General features: G+C 46.9%; 1 protein-coding gene across 4 annotated transcripts in view; it reads left to right on the top strand.

The window, feature by feature from the left end:
* The window catches only part of CDK5RAP2 (CDK5 regulatory subunit associated protein 2), a 186,388-nt gene that overhangs the window by 60,768 nt on the left and 106,863 nt on the right, over nucleotides 1–18,757 (top strand). For all 4 annotated transcript variants that reach the window (XM_067040872.1, XM_067040869.1, XM_067040871.1 and 1 more), the window contains one exon: nucleotides 2,144–2,362. In XM_067040872.1, the coding sequence (XP_066896973.1) occupies nucleotides 2,144–2,362 (219 nt within the window). The remainder of the gene's footprint in view (nucleotides 1–2,143; nucleotides 2,363–18,757) is intronic.

Here is an 18,757-nt window from a genome sequence, read left to right on the forward strand (position 1 = left end):
GGCTTTCTCCTATGTATAGATTTTATTTTTTAGATCAGTTACAATTTGATTTTTAAAAAAGTTTATTTATTTTTGGCTGCGTTGGGTCTTCGTTGCTGAGCGCGGGCTTTCTCTAGTTGCGGCGAGCGGGGGCTACACACTTGGTGGTGGTGCGCAGGCTTCTCATTGCTGTGGCTTCTCTTGTTGTGGAGTACGGGCTCTAGGTGCTCGGGCTTCAGTAGTTGTGGCTTGCGGGCTCTAGAGCACAGGCTCAGTAGTTGTGGAGCACAGACTTAGTTGCTCCGTGGCATGTGGTATCTTCCCGGACCAGGGATCGAACCCATGTCCCCTGCATTGGCAGGCGGATTCTTAACCACTGAGCCACCAGGGATTTTTTTTTTTTTTAAATGTAACATAGTGACTTAGAAATATTCACGTATTATCAACTTTTTGTAAATACAGTTTTAAGGTTTTATTGTGTGGCTTTGTCATACTTTATTCGTTTTCATGTTCTTGCACATTTAGGTTGTTTCTTATTTTTCACTGTTTTAAGTAATTCTTTGATGAATGACTTTTTTTTTTTTAAAGAATTTATTATTTATTTATTTATTTATTTATTGGCTGTTTTTGGGTTTTCATTGCTGCACGTGGGCTTTTCTCTAGTTGCGGTGAGCGGGGGCTACTCCTTGCTGCGGTACGCAGGCTTCTCACTGCGGTGGTCTCTTCCGCTGTGGAGCATGGGCTCCAGGCACAGGGGCTTCAGCAGTTGTGGCTTGCAGGCTCAGTAGTTGTGGCGCACGAGCCCAGCCACACTGCGGCATGTGGGATCTTCCCGGACCGGGGCACGAACCCGTGTCCCCTGCATCAGCAGGCGGACTCCCAACCACTGCGCCACCAGGGAAGCCCCAATTACTTTGTATATAAGGCTTTTCCCCCTTATATTTTGAATTCTTCTCCGAGATTAAATCCTAGGAATGGAATTATTGGGATGATTGTGAACATCTTTATATAATACACACATGCTTGATGTACATAATCTGTCCACGGGGAGTTCTATCAATGTACATTCCTGCCGGCATATTTCTTGGTTTCTAGATGCTTGGTCAGTTCTTGAAACATGAATGTTAATTGTGCTATTTCCCAATAAGCTTGCCAGCACTGGATATTCTCATTAAAACAATCTCACTTGTTAAGTGAAAGCTTGTTTTAATTTGCTCTTTTTGATTATTGGTGAGTTACGACATTTTTTCATATGCACGATAATCACATATGTATTTTCTCTAATAAACTGTATTAATGAAATAAACATGTTCTTGACACGTGTAGACCTCCAACTCTGCTGAACTTGTAGCCTCTTGAGGTGGCTATCGGTTACTAGGCTGACCACTCCTTTTTCTCTAGATGACTATGGGTTCATCTCTAACAGAGATGAACATTGCCAGTGTTTGAATCCATCTCTGCTTTTCAAATAAAATTCTTTATTTTCTGTCTTTTAAAAATAACTTAATTAAATTGTTTTTTAAAACTATTACAGAAATAACATGCTCACTAACCTTACAACATTTGAAAATACAGAGAAGTAAAGGAAAAAAATCATCTGTATTCCCACCCTACTAAATACAGTTACTATTAACATTTTGTGCTTTTCTTTCTCATCTTTAAAAAAAAAAGTTCTTTTACACAATAATTGTATCCTTTTCCCTTAACATCAACCATCAACGTCATAACATAGACACTACCCTGTGTGGTTTGTTTTTTTTGGTGGTACGCGGGCCTCTCACTGTTGTGGCCTCTCCCGCTGCGGAGCACAGGCTCCGGACGCGCAGGCCCAGCGGCCATGGCTCATGGACCCAGCCGCTCCGTGGCACGTGGGATCTTCCCAGACTGGGGCGCGAACCCGTGTCTCCTGCCTCGGCAGGTGGACTGTCAACCACTGCGCCACCAGGGAAGCCCTACCCTGTGTTATTTCAAAACTTTCATATTATTTGTGCTGTGGGTCCTGAATGTTATGTTAATCTCCACCCCCCACTCCCCCTCCCGCCCCCCCGCTGCCCCACCAAAAAAAACCAAAACAAAACTGGTGAACAAGGAGCACCGGATTTCTTGGTTTGTTTACTGAGTTGTGAAAATCAGCCCAGCTCCCCTTCCCCTCCTCTTCTTCTAGGGGTCTGAAGATTACGAGGCTGCTCTGTTAGAAAAGGCAACCCTTTTGGCTGAGCTGCGCTCAGAAAACCTCACCAAGAGCACAGAGAACCACAAACTGCGTAGGAGCATTAAGAGAGTCACCCGGGAGCTGAGCGACCTGCAGCAGGAGAGGGAGAGACTGGAGAAGGAGCTGGGGGCAGCCCACCGAGAGAGGAGCAAGGGAGACCGCATCACCCACGTGAGTGAGATAGTGGGCGGGGCGCTTGCGCTGGCCGGGGCTCTTTTTAGGGAGGCAGATATTCATCGCCGAAAACTTAGAAAAACCAGAAGAATATAAAATATTTCAGTCACCATCTCATCACCTAGAAATGACCAGTCTTAGCTATTTGATGTTCTAGTTCTTTTAATCTCTCTCTCTCTCTCTTTCTGTCACACACACGTGTACACATTATTGGTGTCAAGCTGAAAATGCATTTTTGTATCCTGTTTGTCTTTTTTTAAATTCAATGTTCTCCCTTTGGTGTGGGGCCGTCAGGAGTGTTCTTCAAAAACGTGTTTTTTTGTGTGTGAACATAATGGTTCATCACTTGAATGTGCTACAGTTTATTTAACTAGTCCTTACTGTAGGGTGTTTAGTTCATTTTCTATATCTATATCTATATCTCTCTATATATATGCCTTATAACAAATGCTGCAGCAAACATCCTTGTACATAAATATTTATCCACTGATTATTTCCTGATAGAGGTATAATTACTGGGTCAAAGAGTATGAATATTTTAAAGACTATTTTATAGATACACCCAAATTGTTCTCCAGAAAGATTATACCACGTTTCCTTAGGTGAGAAGGATCTTTTTTTAAGACTACTCTATTTAGCATTGGATGTTAGTATTTAAGAAATTCTCTCTGAATTTGGTAGACAAAAAAGTTTATCTTTTACAGTTTCTGTTCTGTTTAAATGTAAGTATTCAGCATCCTGAGGGCCACATCCAGATCCACAGCCTCGGTGCAGTCGGGTAGCCTAGGGACTGAGTCTGAGTGATCGTTGACACTCAGGTTAAACGAATTCCCTGCACGGGAGCCTGGGCCAGGCAGGGTCGCTGGAGTAGAGAGCTCGAAGGAGAGCCCGCACGTACCAGAGGTTAGTTCTCTGGTGGCTGCTGTTGACAGGGGCGGGACGTCAAGACCGTAGTTTGAAATCCTAAGGCTGGCACTGACAAGAGGATTGAAATATAAATGTTTGTCTATTTTAACAGAAATTTTAATGAACATCAAGAGAGCAATAATGGAAACTTAGGAAAATAAGAAAATGTCGCCTATAATTCCACCACCCTCATAAAGTAACTCTGTTTTTCAGTATCACCCTTTAGTCCTGATGCATTTGGGGCCCCAGTCCAATCAGAGGCTAAATACTGTTGTGTGTTCTTTGATCAATTTCTCTCTCATGGCCATCTCCCCGTGTTGTGTAGGCTTCAGAGCAGTCATGCTGAATGATGCATACGCTTTATTGAATAGGTTTCACATGATTTACTTAATAATTTCCTGCTCTCTTGGACATTTTGGCTGTTTAAATAAATGCCACAATGAACATCTTTGGGCATAAAGGCATTTTTTTTTTTTTCTTGAAATCCCAAGGATAGATTCTGAGGATTATACTAGTTAATCATGCTGCCAAATTATTTGTCCAAAGGGCTCGCCCAGTTTATGATGCCACCAGCAGTATTGGTGTGTACCAGTTTATTGCATGTTATTAAAAGACCTGTCTCATATTTATTCAATGTTACTGAACACCAAATGTATCTAGTTGAGATGCTGATGGAAATACATGGCATGAGCCCTGAATGTGTTATTTTTTTCCTTAAGGGAGGTGAAAATGTTATACATGACAAAATGCAAAGCAGTGTAAAACCCAGAGCTAATTCATGCGTCTTACATAGTCGGTGCGAAAGATCCTTGTGGGACAGAGTAGTCAGGGAAGCCTTCTGGAGGAGATGACACTTCAGTTGAGTGAGCAGTGTGAGGTCTGAGTCGTGTCCCTCTGTGGCTGAGGGAAGGAAAAGACTGGCCAGAGCGTCCTTCTATAGATAGAGGTCAGTTTTTTTTTTTTTTAACTTCTTTATTGGAGTATAACTGTTTTACAATAGTGTGTTAGTTTCTCCTTTACAACAAAGTGAATCAGTTATACATATACATATGTTCCCATAACTCTTCCCTCTTGTGTCTCCCTCCTTCCCACCCTCCCTATCCCACCCTAGAGGTCAGTTTTCATAACCAATTCTTAGATCCTTCACTGTTGGAAAACCTTTTTTTTTTTTCAGTTTAGTTTGTCCCCTCCATCCCCCTGTATCATATAAAAATGTTTATTCTATAGAAATTGGCTTCGGGAGATACACACACACACACACACACACACACACACACACACACACACACCCCTAGGTGTATAAAATATGTAATTGTTTCTTTACATTATAACTTACACTCGAAATGGCTATATAACATTACATGAAGTGGATACGCTGTAATTTATTTACCAATCCCTCTGTTATCAGACAATGTTGGTTCCATAATTCACTCATTCATGAAAACCCTAGTGCTTCTAAAAGAATTTTGGACTGCTGTTGATAAGAAGATTTATTCCTAAGTAACATGCATACGTCTTCATAAGGAAGCAAGGAACGCTTGACAAGGAATGGAAGGGGCGTGTGGCAGTGAGAGGGAGAGACTGGAGTGAAGTACCCTACGGGTGGGAGGTTTTTTTTTTGCTGGGGACAGAAACCCAGCTTTAAGTAACTTAGGCAGAAAGGGGAATGCACTGCCTTGGGTAACTAAACGGCTGGAAGGACAGGGGGGACAGGAACTCTGCCGGGACCGAGTCTGCGTCTCTCTGAGAGCTGGCTTCTCTTTCTCGCGTCCTCTTACTCCAGCTCCGAGTGGTTGGACCCACCATTGCCAGCCCTGCTGGGATCACAGCTCCCCAGTTTAGTACATGAGATGAAGGAGGACTCTCACACCCCACTACCCCTGTGGTCCCCTGGTCGGGAGGGCCAGACAGGTGAGGTCTCGAGAGGCCCAGCTTGTGTCACATGCTCATTCTTTGTCAGAAGCGGGTGTGTGTGTGGTTGTGCGTGCGTGTGTGCGTGTGTGTGTGTGAGAGCTCGTGTATCATCACTGGCAGCTTCCGCTAGAAACACACGTTCGGAGGGAGTGAGCAGTTATCCAGAGAAGGCGCGGCTTCGTTGCAGGGCATTGGGCCCCAAAATAGCAGCTGTGCCTCAGGTGAGCGTGCCTGTGACTCAGGGCTTCCTAGTGTCTCATCACGGCTGCTTTTCTACATTGAGTCATGCATGTTTCTGGCAAGACGATCTGGCCTTGGTTTCTTTCTTTTTGAGCATGTATTGCATCACAACGGTATCTCTGCTTAACTTCTGGTTTTATCCTAAGAATTTGACTGTGTCCATCTCGTGAGCATGCTTTGCACCCGACCTTGGGGGCACTGGCCTGTTCAGCATCTGGGGAAACCTGCTGGGGGTGACTTTGCCTTATGGTGCTAGGACCCATGCAAAGGTAGAGTGTAACCCACCAGCCTTGCATGGCTTAATCAGCTGGTTCTGTTAACTAGGCTCTTTAATTAACTAGAGCCTCCCACTCACCAGCTGCTATTGCTGTTGCTTTTGGATTGTAACAAACAAAACCCCAGGCCTTCTGGTGGCCTCTGTGTCTGGCTTGGCAATAGGAAGGACTCCATTCATGCATTCAGCCCCTTGAACGCTTTGTGCAGGTCCTCAGCTCTGCCTGGGGACAGTTCCAGGATGGAGATAGAAACAGAGTAACCACGGGAGCACAGAGCAGGCTCTCTGGGAAAGTAACTTTCGAACTGGTTCTGAAGTTTGAGTTGAAGGTTATGAGCTAGGCGAGGGAGAGGAGAGTTTCGCATAGGAGGTGAAGGTACACAGATGTGAGAGAGTATGGTGTTTGGGGGAAGAAGAGTTTGGGGCTGTGTAGTGAATGAAGGGTGGCTTTAACCTAGACAGAGGTTGAATTGTAGAGGGCCTTGGATACAGAGTTTGGGAGTGTGGACTTGACCTACAGGCAGTGGGTCCCCTGTCCAGGGGGAGTTAAGCAGAGGGTTGTTAGGATCCGATTTGCAGTTTAGAGAGACTTGTCTGATGGAGGTCTGGAGAATAGGTTGGCTGCGGAGAGCCTGGAGACAAGAAGGTGAGAAAAGGCACGTGACGTGTGTCAGGCGCCGGGAGGTCGGGGATAGAAGGGAAAGAGAAAGAACCTGCTCCTCTGTAATGGAGCCGCTCAGGTGTGGCTTCTGGGCTGTCTGGGTGCATACTAAAGCTCCCCTCCGGGACTCTTGAATACCCAGCATTTACTCAAACCTCACTGCATCCCGCAGGTAGGGCAGAAAAACCCCGGTAAGAAAATGTGTTCCAAACACTGGTCTCTTTCTCAGTCCACATTCAGCTCAATCCTCAACACCCTCTGTTGATGCAAGCTGCTGTTACAGAGTGATAGAAATGAAGCAGATATGATTTCTTAGGTGTATTCTTCTTCGGTGTACTTTACAGTTAATACAAGGACTGCCTGTCTTTCCCTTGGTGCTCACAACCCTGTGAATGGGCATACAGAAGGTTTTTCCCATTTTACAGATTAATCAGAGCCTCGGAATTTTTTTTTTCCTTTAATAAGTTTATTTGTTTATTTATTTTTCGTTGCGTTGGGTCTTCGTTGCTGCGTGCGGGCTTTCTCTAGTTGCGGTGAGCCGGGGCTACTCTGCGTTGCGGTGAACAGGCTTCTCATTGAGGCGACTTCTCTTGTGGAGCACGGGCTCTAGGCACGCAGGCTTCAGTAGTTGCAGCACGTGGGCTCAGTAGTTGTGGCTCGCGGGCTCTCGAGCGCAGGCTCAGTAGTTGTGGCGCGTGGGCTTAGTTGCTCCGCGACACGTGGGATCTTCCCGGACCAGGGCTCGAACCCATGTCCCTGGCACTGGCAGGCGGATTCTTAACCACTGCGCCACCAAGGGAAGCCCCAGAGCCTCAGAATTTAAATGGCTTGATCATGGTCACATAGAAAGTGATAAATATGTGACATGGATCCAAGTCTGTGGACTCTTAATTTCAGGACTTTGCCTAAGATGCCATGCTGAGGCTATGCCAGACAATATTTATGTTAAGAATACTGTGCTTTTAGCAAAAAGGAAGATTGATACAATTTCAACTTTTCAGCAGACTACAATAATCCATTTTCAAGACCACCCAACTTGAAGTATTTTGGTTATTTGAAGCTTTCAGACTTGTAATTTCTTTCTTTCTGTGTTTCAAAAACATTTTCAGGGGTTTATGGAAAGTCATAAAATTAAATGAGATTAAAGGCATTAGGGTCACGGAACAATAAGGGTGACCAGTGAAATGGAGGCAGGTGAGTGAGGAGAAGTGCCACTTGTGAGAGCCGTCACAGCGCTGAAGAGGGGGACTTAAAATCCAGCTGGGGCTCCTGGAAACGAAAGTAAAAAAGGGAAATTCGGTTGCAAGGTCTCCGGTGTCTGTAAGAAGAACACATTAAGATAAAGGGGCAGCTTTTGCTGGCACTGAGGCCTGAGGGAAGTATTGCCTCTGGTGGGTTTTTATAAAGAGTTCTCTGAGCAGTATACAGACTCCTCGACCCATTTGGTAGAAGCAGTTTTGCACAGGGCCAGATCAGCGTCACCCAAGTCGGTTAAGCTTCGAAGTACTAAGGTTTTTCAGTCCCCAGGACTCTGTCTAGCAGTTTCCCATTATTCTCGTTTCTTGGACAAGAATTTCAAAATAAGTGGGAAATACTGCAGCCCTGTTGAGAGATGAGCCTTTGTGGTGTCCCCTGTCAAGCAGCACGGGCTTTTGTAGCATTCCCTGAATTCTTTCTGATGGCAAGCCAGCCTCTCGGATGTGATCAAACCATCCTTTGCTCATGCCAAAAACATGTATTGCCGTCTCACTGCGCCTGCTCTCAAGCATTTTGGAGGGAGACAATGCCTGTTTGAAAATGCAGCTTGGATCCGAGGCATCTGAATTCACTGTGTCTGATGGTGCGTGAACACTGAGACGTTTGGCTGTGAGAGTCAGTTCATTGTTTGTTTGTTTGTTTGAATTGCCTGTGACTGCAGTGACCTAGTAGTGCCAGGCAACTCAGCATGTGTGGTAATTTGCAGTTTGCTCATTTGTTTATTCAAGGGACATTTACTGAGCACTTACAGTGGTGCAGGCACTGTTGGTAGGCTCGGGTGAATCCAAGCTTTGGCTTCTACCTCAGAGTCTTTTACGAAAAGAAAGGTCAAAAAGTGAGGGTCGGGACTTCCCTGGTGGCGCAGTGGTTGAGAATCCGCCTGCCGATGCAGGGGACGTGGGTTCGTGCCCCGGTCCGGGAAGATCCCACGTGCCGCGGAGCGGCTGGGCTCGTGAGCCATGGCCGCTGAGCCTGCGCGTCCGGAGCCTGTGCTCTGCAACAGGAGAGGCCACAACAGTGAGAGGCCCCCGTACCGCAAAAAAAAAAAAAAAAAAAAGTGAGGGTCTCACGGATAGATTCCCTTTATTGTGTTATACCTCCTTGCCACCAGAGGGACCCACATCCCTTCAAAGAAATTCGGGAGGCCTTGGCAAAAAACAAACAAAAACCCCCAGTATTCCCAAGTCGGTGTCCTAACTGTGATGTTTAAAATGTTCTAGCTTCTGTGGTCTAACAGGAATGCTGCTTGGATTCTCACATCCTTGCCCTCACATCTCTGGCTTTGATACCTTCTTTGGCTCCAGAGACTCAAGGCACTTGCACTTGTGTGTGTGTGTGTGTGTTTGGTGGAGGGTGATAGAGGTAAATCTTGGTTTTAGATTTGCTGTCTCTGGTTCAGGTGTTCTGTGTGCTGCTCGGGGTGGGTGCAGGTGGGAGAGGAACAAGTCACAGTCTTTTTCTTCTCCTTTATAAGCACCGTTTATTAGACATTGGTTTAGCCTGTTCCCTAGACTGTCTCATGATGCTCTCGTCTGTTACGAGACCTGTCACCCACTACTCTGACAAGTGTGTGCTTCAGTACCTGGGCCCTTCGCTCTGTGGGGGTGCTTTTGCTGGCTGCAGCCCAAAGATCTAATTAAAGTTGTACCCGTCACCCAGCTGGCTAATCCTGTGTGCTTTGACAGGAGCGGGTTTAATTTCAGGGTGGCTCAGCCTGAACCCCTCCGGTTCTCACGTGTGTTTATTGATGGGTAGCTCCAGATGAGGTTGCGAGAGCATTCAGGACATCTTTTGGTGAACCGTCATCAAAACCTGGCATTTGGAGACAGTGTCTGTAGGCTGTAGGCTAGCTGGTTTAGGGCTAAGACCACAGAACTGAGGTAGTGTGATTTTTACCAAGGGTCAGAGCTCCCCCCGCCCTTTTTCTTAAGGTCAGGTGTAAACATTTTGAGTCGGTATCCTTGTAGAATGTGCAGTTTAAATGACCTGTGTGGGAGAAGTTTTGTCTTTGCAAATTCCAGTTTCTCATAAGAGAGGCTCAGTGCAGAGCCTTGGGAGTCAGACCGTATTTGAATCCCGGTTCCATCGCTTGCTAGCTGTGGGGCTGGGAACCAGCTCCTTTGCCTCTGCAGACTGTGGTGTCCATTTCTTGTCAGAAAAACAGACATCAGTTGTGAGGATTCTGTGAGATAAGGTATAGCACTTAGCGTTACACCTGGCGCATCGTAAATGATCAGTAAATAGTAGCTGTTTTGTTGATGGTGATGACGTCACTGCCTTGGCTGCTAGAAACTTAGCAATTTAGTGGGTGTGTTTGGGACAGGGGAAAACAGTGCCGGACTTGGATTGGAATCTCAGCGTCAGCAGGTGCTTAACTCTGAGCTTCCGAGCCAGTTACTTAATTTTTCTAAACTAATGTTTACTCCCCTAAAATGGGGTTGATGATATCTAATTTAGGATTAAATAAATGGATAATAAAATTTAATGCAGGAGTAAATGCTTACTGTGGTTCCTGGCTCACAGAGGGCGATGCTTATTACATTAGATTCCTTCTTTTCCTTCCTCTTTTCCTGCTTTTAATGGTGTGGCAGGTGCTGTCTCAAGACTTGGGGTGACACAGTCCAGCCCACTAGACTCTCTAACAGGCCCTGCTGACTAATAAATGTGTTCTGCCTTTTCACCAATCCAGGCAACAAAGCTGTAAATTTCTTCGTTGATCAGCACTCACCTCTCCTCTGAAGAAAGTGCTTGTCTGTTCCTTTTCAACTGATTAATCCCTCTAGGAAGGGCGTCAGAACCCTTTCCAAGTGATAGGCCCTGGGGTGTGAGTGGCTCCTGCATGGGCCTGCTGGGGAAGCTGGTTCAGAAGGCTGTTGCCATCACTTTTCACCGGGAATTGCTATCGTCTCTCTGCGGTGCAAACAGAGAGGCTTTCTCTTATCTCTGGTTCTTCCTTCATAATTTTTATGCTAGGCTCTGTCCTGGGCACTGAGAGTACAGGACTGAATCAAGTCAGATAGTCTCTGAAGGAATCTAGTAGAGAAATATAATAGAAACACAGACAAGAGCTGATTAAACTCCAGCACGATGAGTGCTGATAGACGGATGGCCCAAGTGCTTTGGGAGCACAGAGAATGCAGCTGTGCTGAGAGAGGTGCCGGGGAGGGGGAGGGAGGCTTCACAGAAGAGGTGGGTTTGAGCTGAGACCCGAAGGATAAGTAGCAGTTTACCTGGGGGTGAGGGGGACAGGGGATAGAAATGCGTTCCTGGTGGAGGGAAGGCCTGTGCAAAGGCTGAGGCGTGAATGAGCCTGGCACAGGGGGAGCGGGGAGGGGGCTGGAGGAGAGGGCAGGTGTGTTCCGCTGCATCGTTCAGGTGGGGTTTTAGAGACGTGTCGTGCCTCACCTGGTGCCTGACAGCCGGGCCTCGGTGCCTGGCTTCCTGGTGGAGCCTACACGGAGCTCCCTGCTCAGAACTGCACTGCTCGCAGCCAGTACCATGCATGTTTGTTGGTCTCTTTGGCAAGGACTGTCTCATTTCAGTGGTTTCTGTTGATTTATTTTTTTGAGCATATGAATTCTTTGTTCAAATGAACTCTTCTGGAGAGAAAACATCGAAGAGTGGAGCTGCTCAGGGTGGGGTGGGGTGAGGTAGGAGGCCTGGGAGCCCCTCTCTCCCCACCTCGTCCCGCTCCTGCCTCAGCCCCCAGCAGCCACGAGGCTCCATAGAGCGTGGCTGCAACGCCAGTATCTCCTACGAATTCTGGAGATTCTTACATCACTGAGTTCCTGTACCTCATTAAGATTTTGCAGAAGTTTCCTTTGTATATTTAAAGGTAACCACTGAGCACTTTGACAAGCTTTCTCACAGTGAAACCTGATAAGATGGAAATTTGATGGATGAGAACCTTCTCATTCTCCATCTGGCTAGAGATAAAACAAACCAGCTGCCTGGAGAAGGAGGTGTGAGGGCCTGGCTTTTCATTTCTAACGTGATTCTAAGATTACAGGGATATTTTATTTTTCCTACAGCCCACCTAAAACAACAACAACAACAACAACAAAAACTGCCCTAAGAGAGCTCTGATATGCAAAGGCAACGCTCAGCTCAGTGTTGGCCCAGAGTGTGCCTGGGAATCTTCAAGGAATATGGCCCATTTGGGTGGAAATTGAGGCAGCTCAGTTCATGGCATCTTTGCAGACTTGCTGGGGCCGCTCTCACTTTAAAGCAGGATGGTGGTCTCGTGTAGGATAGGGGTCTTCAAACTTTTTCCCCTTGTCCCTTTGTTCAGAAGCAAATAAACAAATGTACATAAGGGAGCTCTGCAGATTCCTGCATTAAAACCAGATATAAATTTCCATGCTCTTCCCCAGCCAACCGACTCAGTTTCTGGAGGAAGGCCCGGGAACATGTAGTTAGATGATGCTGATAGCCGGCCAGGCTTGGGCATTGCTAATCCGAGGGCTTCGCAAGTTCGGTTTGAAACACCACTAGTTTAGTAAAAAGAACACAGATAGACCTGGTTTTAAATCCTGATTCCACCACTTTTTACTTTGGTTAAGTTGCTGGAGCTCTCTGAACTACAGTTTCCTGATTGGTACAGTGGGTGTAATCAGAACCTCTGCTTCGTAGGGCTGCTGTGAGAGGTGGATCAGGTGTGATGGATGTGGAGTGCCCAGCACTCTCTGAAATGCTGTAGAGGTTTATAGAAAAAGGTGGTGGGTAAGCGTTTTGGGAGGATGATTGCTGAGGGCCAGAGTAATCAGGGAGGGCTTTGTTCGAAGGGGTGGCCCTTGGATTGGCCCTTGTAAGATAGGCGTGCTGTCTCCAGGCGGAATTGGGGAGATTTTATTATTTTGTTTCCAGATGGGAGGGGACGGGGTGGGGGCAGGTGGGGGCCTGGAGTGCTGATGGAGCAGTTGGGTGAGATAAGGCTAGATAGAAGGTCAGCTGGAGCTGCTGGAGGGAGCCCACTGGAGGGGGCCCAGAGTGACTGCTTGTTAGGTAGCTTCGTCCTGCAGTTAACTCAGAGTCCCTGAAGGGTTCTGGGCAGAGACGTAATGATCAAAGGAATGCGTGTGTTTTGGTGGGTGAATGCAGAGTCAGGAGAGCACTTAGACAACGGTTGCCGTTGACCAGACGGGAGCCACGTGCTGAAGAAGGCGGTGTGGTGGGCTGTAGGGAGGGAGGGGATGCTTCTCTCTCCGCCCCCAGTGCTTCAGCTTCGCCCGTCCTCCCTTCTAATGCCTCCTCCAGGGAGGAGGAGGGGCTGATCTGGTTAATCAGAGTCCAGGATATTCATTGGGCTGTCCTTGCTCATGGGTTACTACTGTACCTTAAGAACCCAGCTTCTGGATTCTTCTGCTTTCCTGCTGCAGACCTAGCCGGGCTTGGCCCTTGCTGGGCAGGCCGACGTCCTCATTTCCTCAGTCGTCTTCTTTTTCCACTTCTGCCCCTACTTGGGTAAGAGGACTCGGAAGGCTCCCTTAAGCTGCATATCCCCTCCCTGTCCCCCCCCCCCCCCCCGCCCCCGGAAAAAGAAATAAACAGCCCTCAATTTTATTAGAAAGCTCTCCTTTGGATATGAGATTGTCCAGACTTGTACTTTGCTTTTCAGTCTGTGATCGCTTCTTATGTTCAGTGCCTCTGAGAACTCCGGGGGTGTGGGGAAGGCAGCAGGAGTGGATGGCAGGGCAGGACTTGGCACTCGTGGCCGTGGAGAAGCATCAAAGCCCCCCTCTTCATCTCTCACGGGCGCTGTGCGGAGGATGCCCTGGACCTGCGGGCCTGGGTCTCCTGTTGGATGAGGAGGTGTGTGTGTGAGAGGTCGGGGGAACAGCTGAACCTTGGATGGCGATGCTGTGCCCAGACGAGGAAGCGTGGGAGGAGAGGTCATTCTGGAGCGGGGCTTAGGGGCTGTAGGGAGAGGCGGAGGTGACACAGTATTGTCTCCTGGGCACCTGCTTCTGTGCCAGGCCCCCATCTCTCAGTCAACCCTCCAAGGTTGCTAGGAATCTATATTAGTATCTCCATTTACTGGAAAGGAAACAAAGATTTAAGTTATCTATCTCTGGCTGCACAGCTAGTTAGCAGTAGAGCCAGGATTCAAGGCTAGGTCTGCCTGTCTTCAGAGCCCAGAAATATTGAAGGAGGTTTGGGGAAACCACCCAAGTTTATCAATTTTCATTTCTGATTGTTTTGCTCAGGCGAAACATGCCGTCTCCATACCTCCCCTAAACGTTTATGGTAACTCTGCTGGAGCCGAGCCCGAGAGCCCATCAGCTGTCTCTGTGTTGCCATGGCAGCCACTCCTCCTCAAGGCCACCCTGGCACACATTTCCCCCCTCCCTGCAGTGGTCCTTTGACTTCAAGCCTTCTCTGACTGCCCTTCATGTGAGGTCCAAGATCCTTGGTCCTGCCTCGTTCATTAGCTGGTTTATTCCATCCATCCTGAGTCCTTGAGAAACTATAAAGTTAGCTCCGGTGAGTGGATTATTGACCAGTGGAAGCCCGTGTCGCCGGGTGGTTTTATACTTTCTTTGGTTTTACCAGTAGTGCAGCTGAGTGGGAAGAGCACAGAATGTGAGCTCAGACTGACTTGGGCTTGAATTTCAGCACCAGAGCTTTCTTGTTATAATGCTTTGTGAACATCTTTCAGTCTCTACAAGCCCTAGATTCCTCTCTGCAAACACAGGACTAATAATACTTACTGTGTAGGCAGTTTTAAGGGTTAGAGATGTTTTATGTAAAAATGCCTTGGCCTTGGTAAATAGTAATTCTATTACTAAGCTTATAATAAGAGAAACACTTTGTACCCTTTGGTGTCCTGACTTTCCTTGAACTCCTGATTTATGCTGAACGCGCTCTACCCCCCAAAATGTACACATGGACAAATTTCCATGGACTCCCAGGGACCTGGTCAGTGGCCCTCAGGTTAAGAACCCCCCAATCTGGAGGAATGACAAAACTATACGTCCTTGGTGGGATCCTGGAACAGGTGTGGTGTTTTCACGCTGTCAGCTCTATTAGGTTGAGGGATATATGGGGGAGAAAAGCAGCACCATAGTGGCTTTTTTTTTTTTTTTTTTTTTTTTTCGGTACGCGGGCCTCTCACTGTTGTGGCCTCTCCCGTTGCAGAGCACAGGCTCCGGACGCGCAGGCCCAGCGGCCATGGCTCACGGGCTTAGTTGCTCCGCGGCATGTGGGATCCTCCCGGACCAGGGCACGAACCCGTGTCTCCTGCATCGGCAGGCGGATTCTCAACCACTGCGCCACCAGGGAAGCCCCCATAGTGGCTTTTATCACGTAAAACATGTATGAAGTTGTCAACCTAGGTTGCTGAATAAAAAAAAAAAAAAAAAAAGGACTGGAGAATGGAATAAATGATTGCAGAACACACGCACGTACACAGAAACTTGACCAGACGTCAAAATACGGGTCTGATGGGTGTTTTATAAAGGAGGGGACTGAATCTGGGAAATGATGTAAGTGGACCTGTAATTACTGTGCACACGAGCAGGGTATACTTTTTACTTGGCATAATACACACGTATTTTAAAAAGTAGACAGGATCGGGCTTCCCTGGTGGCGCAGTGTTTGGGAGTCCGCCTGCCGATGCAGGGGATACGGGTTCGTGCCCCGGTCCGGGAGGATCCCACGTGCTGCGGAGCGGCTGGGCCCGTGAGCCATGGCCGCTGGGCCTGCGCATCTGGAGCCTGTGCCCCGCAACGGGAGAGGCCACAACAGTGAGAGGCCTGCATACCAAAAAAAAAAAAAAAAAAAAAAAAAAGTAGACAGGATCTTTCTAGGATGGCAGGTGAATTTATTGTGAATTTAAAGATGTACCAAAAAAAAAAAAAAAAAAAAAGATGTACCTAAGCAGCTTAACAAAAGATTTCATTGTCCCTTTCTCAGCAGTTTTCAGGGGGAGGTTTGTTTAAAAGCAAGTGTCAGATGACCATTGAGTGGATTGGGATCATTGCATTAGTGACTGCTAACGAAGAAATCCAAACCCTTGTCATTGTGTGGAAGTGAACTGAGAGGCTTGGAATCAGACAGGTGCTGTCCTTTAGTGACTGTGGTTTGGGGAGAACTGCTTTACCTATCTGGACCTGTTTCCTCATTCATAAAATAGGAGCAGTCCCATCTACCTCCTTCGTTTATTCAGTCGTCCAACAGATATTTACTGAGTGCTGTTTTGGTTATCTATTGCTACATGACAGATTACCCCTGAGCCTGGTGTCTCAAAACATTACCATTTTATTTTCTCTCATGATTTTGTGGCTTAAGGGTTTGGGCAGGGCTCAGCTGGGTGGTTTTCTGCTCCCCGTGGCCCAGGTCGCTCATGGCATTCCGCTGGTGGATGGGCTGGTCTGGTGGATCCATATCTCTTCTCTCACATGCCTGCTGCCTTTTGGGGGATGGCTGGAAAGCTGACACAGCCGGGATTGTCAGCCGGAGGCCTGTGTGTGGCCTCTCCAGCGTGGCGGCGTTAGGGTGGTTGTGCTTTTTGGATGGTGACTCAGCTCCGAGAGACACGCGCTGGAGGCTGCCAGTTTCTTAAAGCCTCTGGACCCAGAAACTGGCTTAGTGTCACTTCTGCCACATTCTTTCTATTGGTCATGGTAGTCGCCGCACTGCCCAGACCTCATAGGAGGGGACGCAGATGCCACACCTTGCAATGGGAAGGTCAGAGAATTTTTGGCTCTCTTAAGTCTGCCATGAGTGCCTACTGTGTGCCAGGTACCATTCTAGGTGCTGGAGATAGAACAGTAAACAAAATACACAAAAATCCCTGCTTTCATGGAGCTTCCATCCTGGTAGGGGAGGCTACAACCCAAACATACGCATAATTACACACCGTACTAGCAGATGCTTTGGGGAAGAATCGTGCAGGGCAGGGACATGCGGAGTGAGGCTGCGCTGGGGCTTCGTGGCGGTTACTTTAGGTGGGACGGGCTTGGGAAGACTGGACTGAGAAGGTGACATTTGAGCTCAGACTTGATGGAAGTGAGGGAGCAGCCTTGGGGGGGTTTTCCAGGCAGAGAGAGGAGCAAGTAGAAGAGCCTCGAGCTGGGCGTGTACGCGGTATGTAAGAGAGACGGCAAGAAAGCCGGGGTTGCCGGAGCGGAACAAGTGAGGGGAGAGCAACTGGAGGTCAGCGAGGTAGTGGGGGTCCAGGTGGAGTAAAAGCCTTGCAGGCCACGTGGGTTGCGAAGGTTTCGTGGGTTAATGGGATTTGACGTACCGCAGTTTTTCTTACCAATGGAACCCAGGTGTGGGCGGTCCCGGGGCGGCCCCAGGCTACTGCCCACCAGCCGGGGCTGCTCCTCTGCGCTTGCGCCCGTCCTCGTTCGGACTGGGACAGCTCGCTAAGCGGTCAGGAAGGCAAAACGATCACGAAACGTTCATCATCTGCCGGTTCTCTGGTAGCATTAGTAAGACAGATGGACTTAGTCCTGGTGGCCTTTCTGATGTCGGGGGCCTGTGAGAGAGTGTGCGAGTGTGTGTGTGCTTGTGTACGCTCGCCGTGGGCGATTCTTGAGAGATCGGCTTTTCCTTAGAACCGTCCTCGAAACTACTTTCATGAATGGCTAGAGACAGCTTGCACAAGGGGAAATCCAGACAGTCAGATATATCAAAGCTGAAGGTGGGGGCCATCAGAGACATGCGCGTTCAAACCCTTGTGAAGGACCATCTGATACCAATTAAATTAGCAAAGATTTAAGAAAATAGTACTGGTGAGATTGTGGTGAAATAGGAAACTTAGGCTTTGTTGGTGGCATTTCAGCCACTGTCTTTTGGGAAGAAAGTGAATTCTTTTGTAGAGAGAATCCTCGAACCATGCTTATTATTATTACTCTTTGGCCTAGTAATTCCACTCTTGGAGATTTAGTGTAAGAAAACAAACCAGAGGTTAGAAAAAACCTGTTTTATGCACAGAGCTATTCTTTGCTCTGTTACCCGCAAGAACAGACAGACGGTGGGGAAATAGGAGAGGTAGGATACTCTCATTAAAATGGATAGATAGGAAGATTGTGTGGTATCTTTCACTCAGCATCACCCGGTGACCTCGTCTAGCCTTTCTCCTGGACTCAGAGGAGGAGAGCCAAGTTGTAAGCTCAGGCGCAGCAGCTCCGTGGACCTCCGTCTTTTGTACTTTTTTTTTTTTTTTTTAATTACTATTTTCTGGACGTTATACTCTTAAACTTTTCTTTTTAACTTTTAAGATTTTTTTCTTTATGTGTCATCATTGTTTAATTGGTGTGTGCTCTTTGTAGCTCATGGTGTAATGGAATAAAGTAACATTTTTGGGAAAAAATCCAAACCAAAGTTAAAATTGTATAAAAATTATGGCTGCAGATGGACAAGGGCTGACAGGAACGTCTGCAGTGGGAAAATGGCTTAATTTGTTGGCCCAACTGTCTTTTGGGAGAATGTTTTTATTCTTTAGCTTTTGAATTCTGTTACTGTTGCCTTAGTATTATTTGTGTAATAAGATCTTTCCTCCCTCTAGAATTGAATTTCTGTTTACATTTATAATTCGTGATAGGTTCTTGGCCGGTTGTTTTGGATTAAAGGCTTAGGACAATCTTATCATCATCTGTTTGCCCAAGAAAAGAAGTAACATTTAATTTTTGAAGTGGTTTCGCTCTTTTTCCAAAATGTTACTTTAAAAATGTTTACTTTTCCCCCCATTATGAATGTGGTCTATACTTAGTATAAAATCTTTTAAAAATTGAGAAAAAATAATTGAAAAGATCATCCGTAATCATGCGTTTTGGTAATTTTTTTCAGGTTTTTAATCATTGCTTTAAAAAAAAGTACTTCTTAAAGAAAAACGCAAATGCACAGAAGAGGAGAGAGGATAGTACATTGACCCTCTGGTACTTGTCACCCAGCTCAACACTCATAAACTCATAGCCAACCTTGTTTCATCTATACCCTCCTCCCAACTCCCTCTCTTTCAACACTCAAGTATGTTAAGCAATTCCCAGGCATATTTATATTATTTTGTTGGTTTTTCAGTATGTTAAAAAAATTTTTTTTCCACTTCAGAAAGATTAATAATTTCTTAATATTACCAACTAGCCAGTTAATGTTTAGATTTTCCTGTCTTATTTAAAAGTTGTTATAAACC

Source organism: Kogia breviceps, chromosome 8, assembly GCF_026419965.1.
Source record: "Kogia breviceps isolate mKogBre1 chromosome 8, mKogBre1 haplotype 1, whole genome shotgun sequence".
Taxonomy (NCBI): Eukaryota; Metazoa; Chordata; class Mammalia; order Artiodactyla; family Physeteridae; genus Kogia; species Kogia breviceps.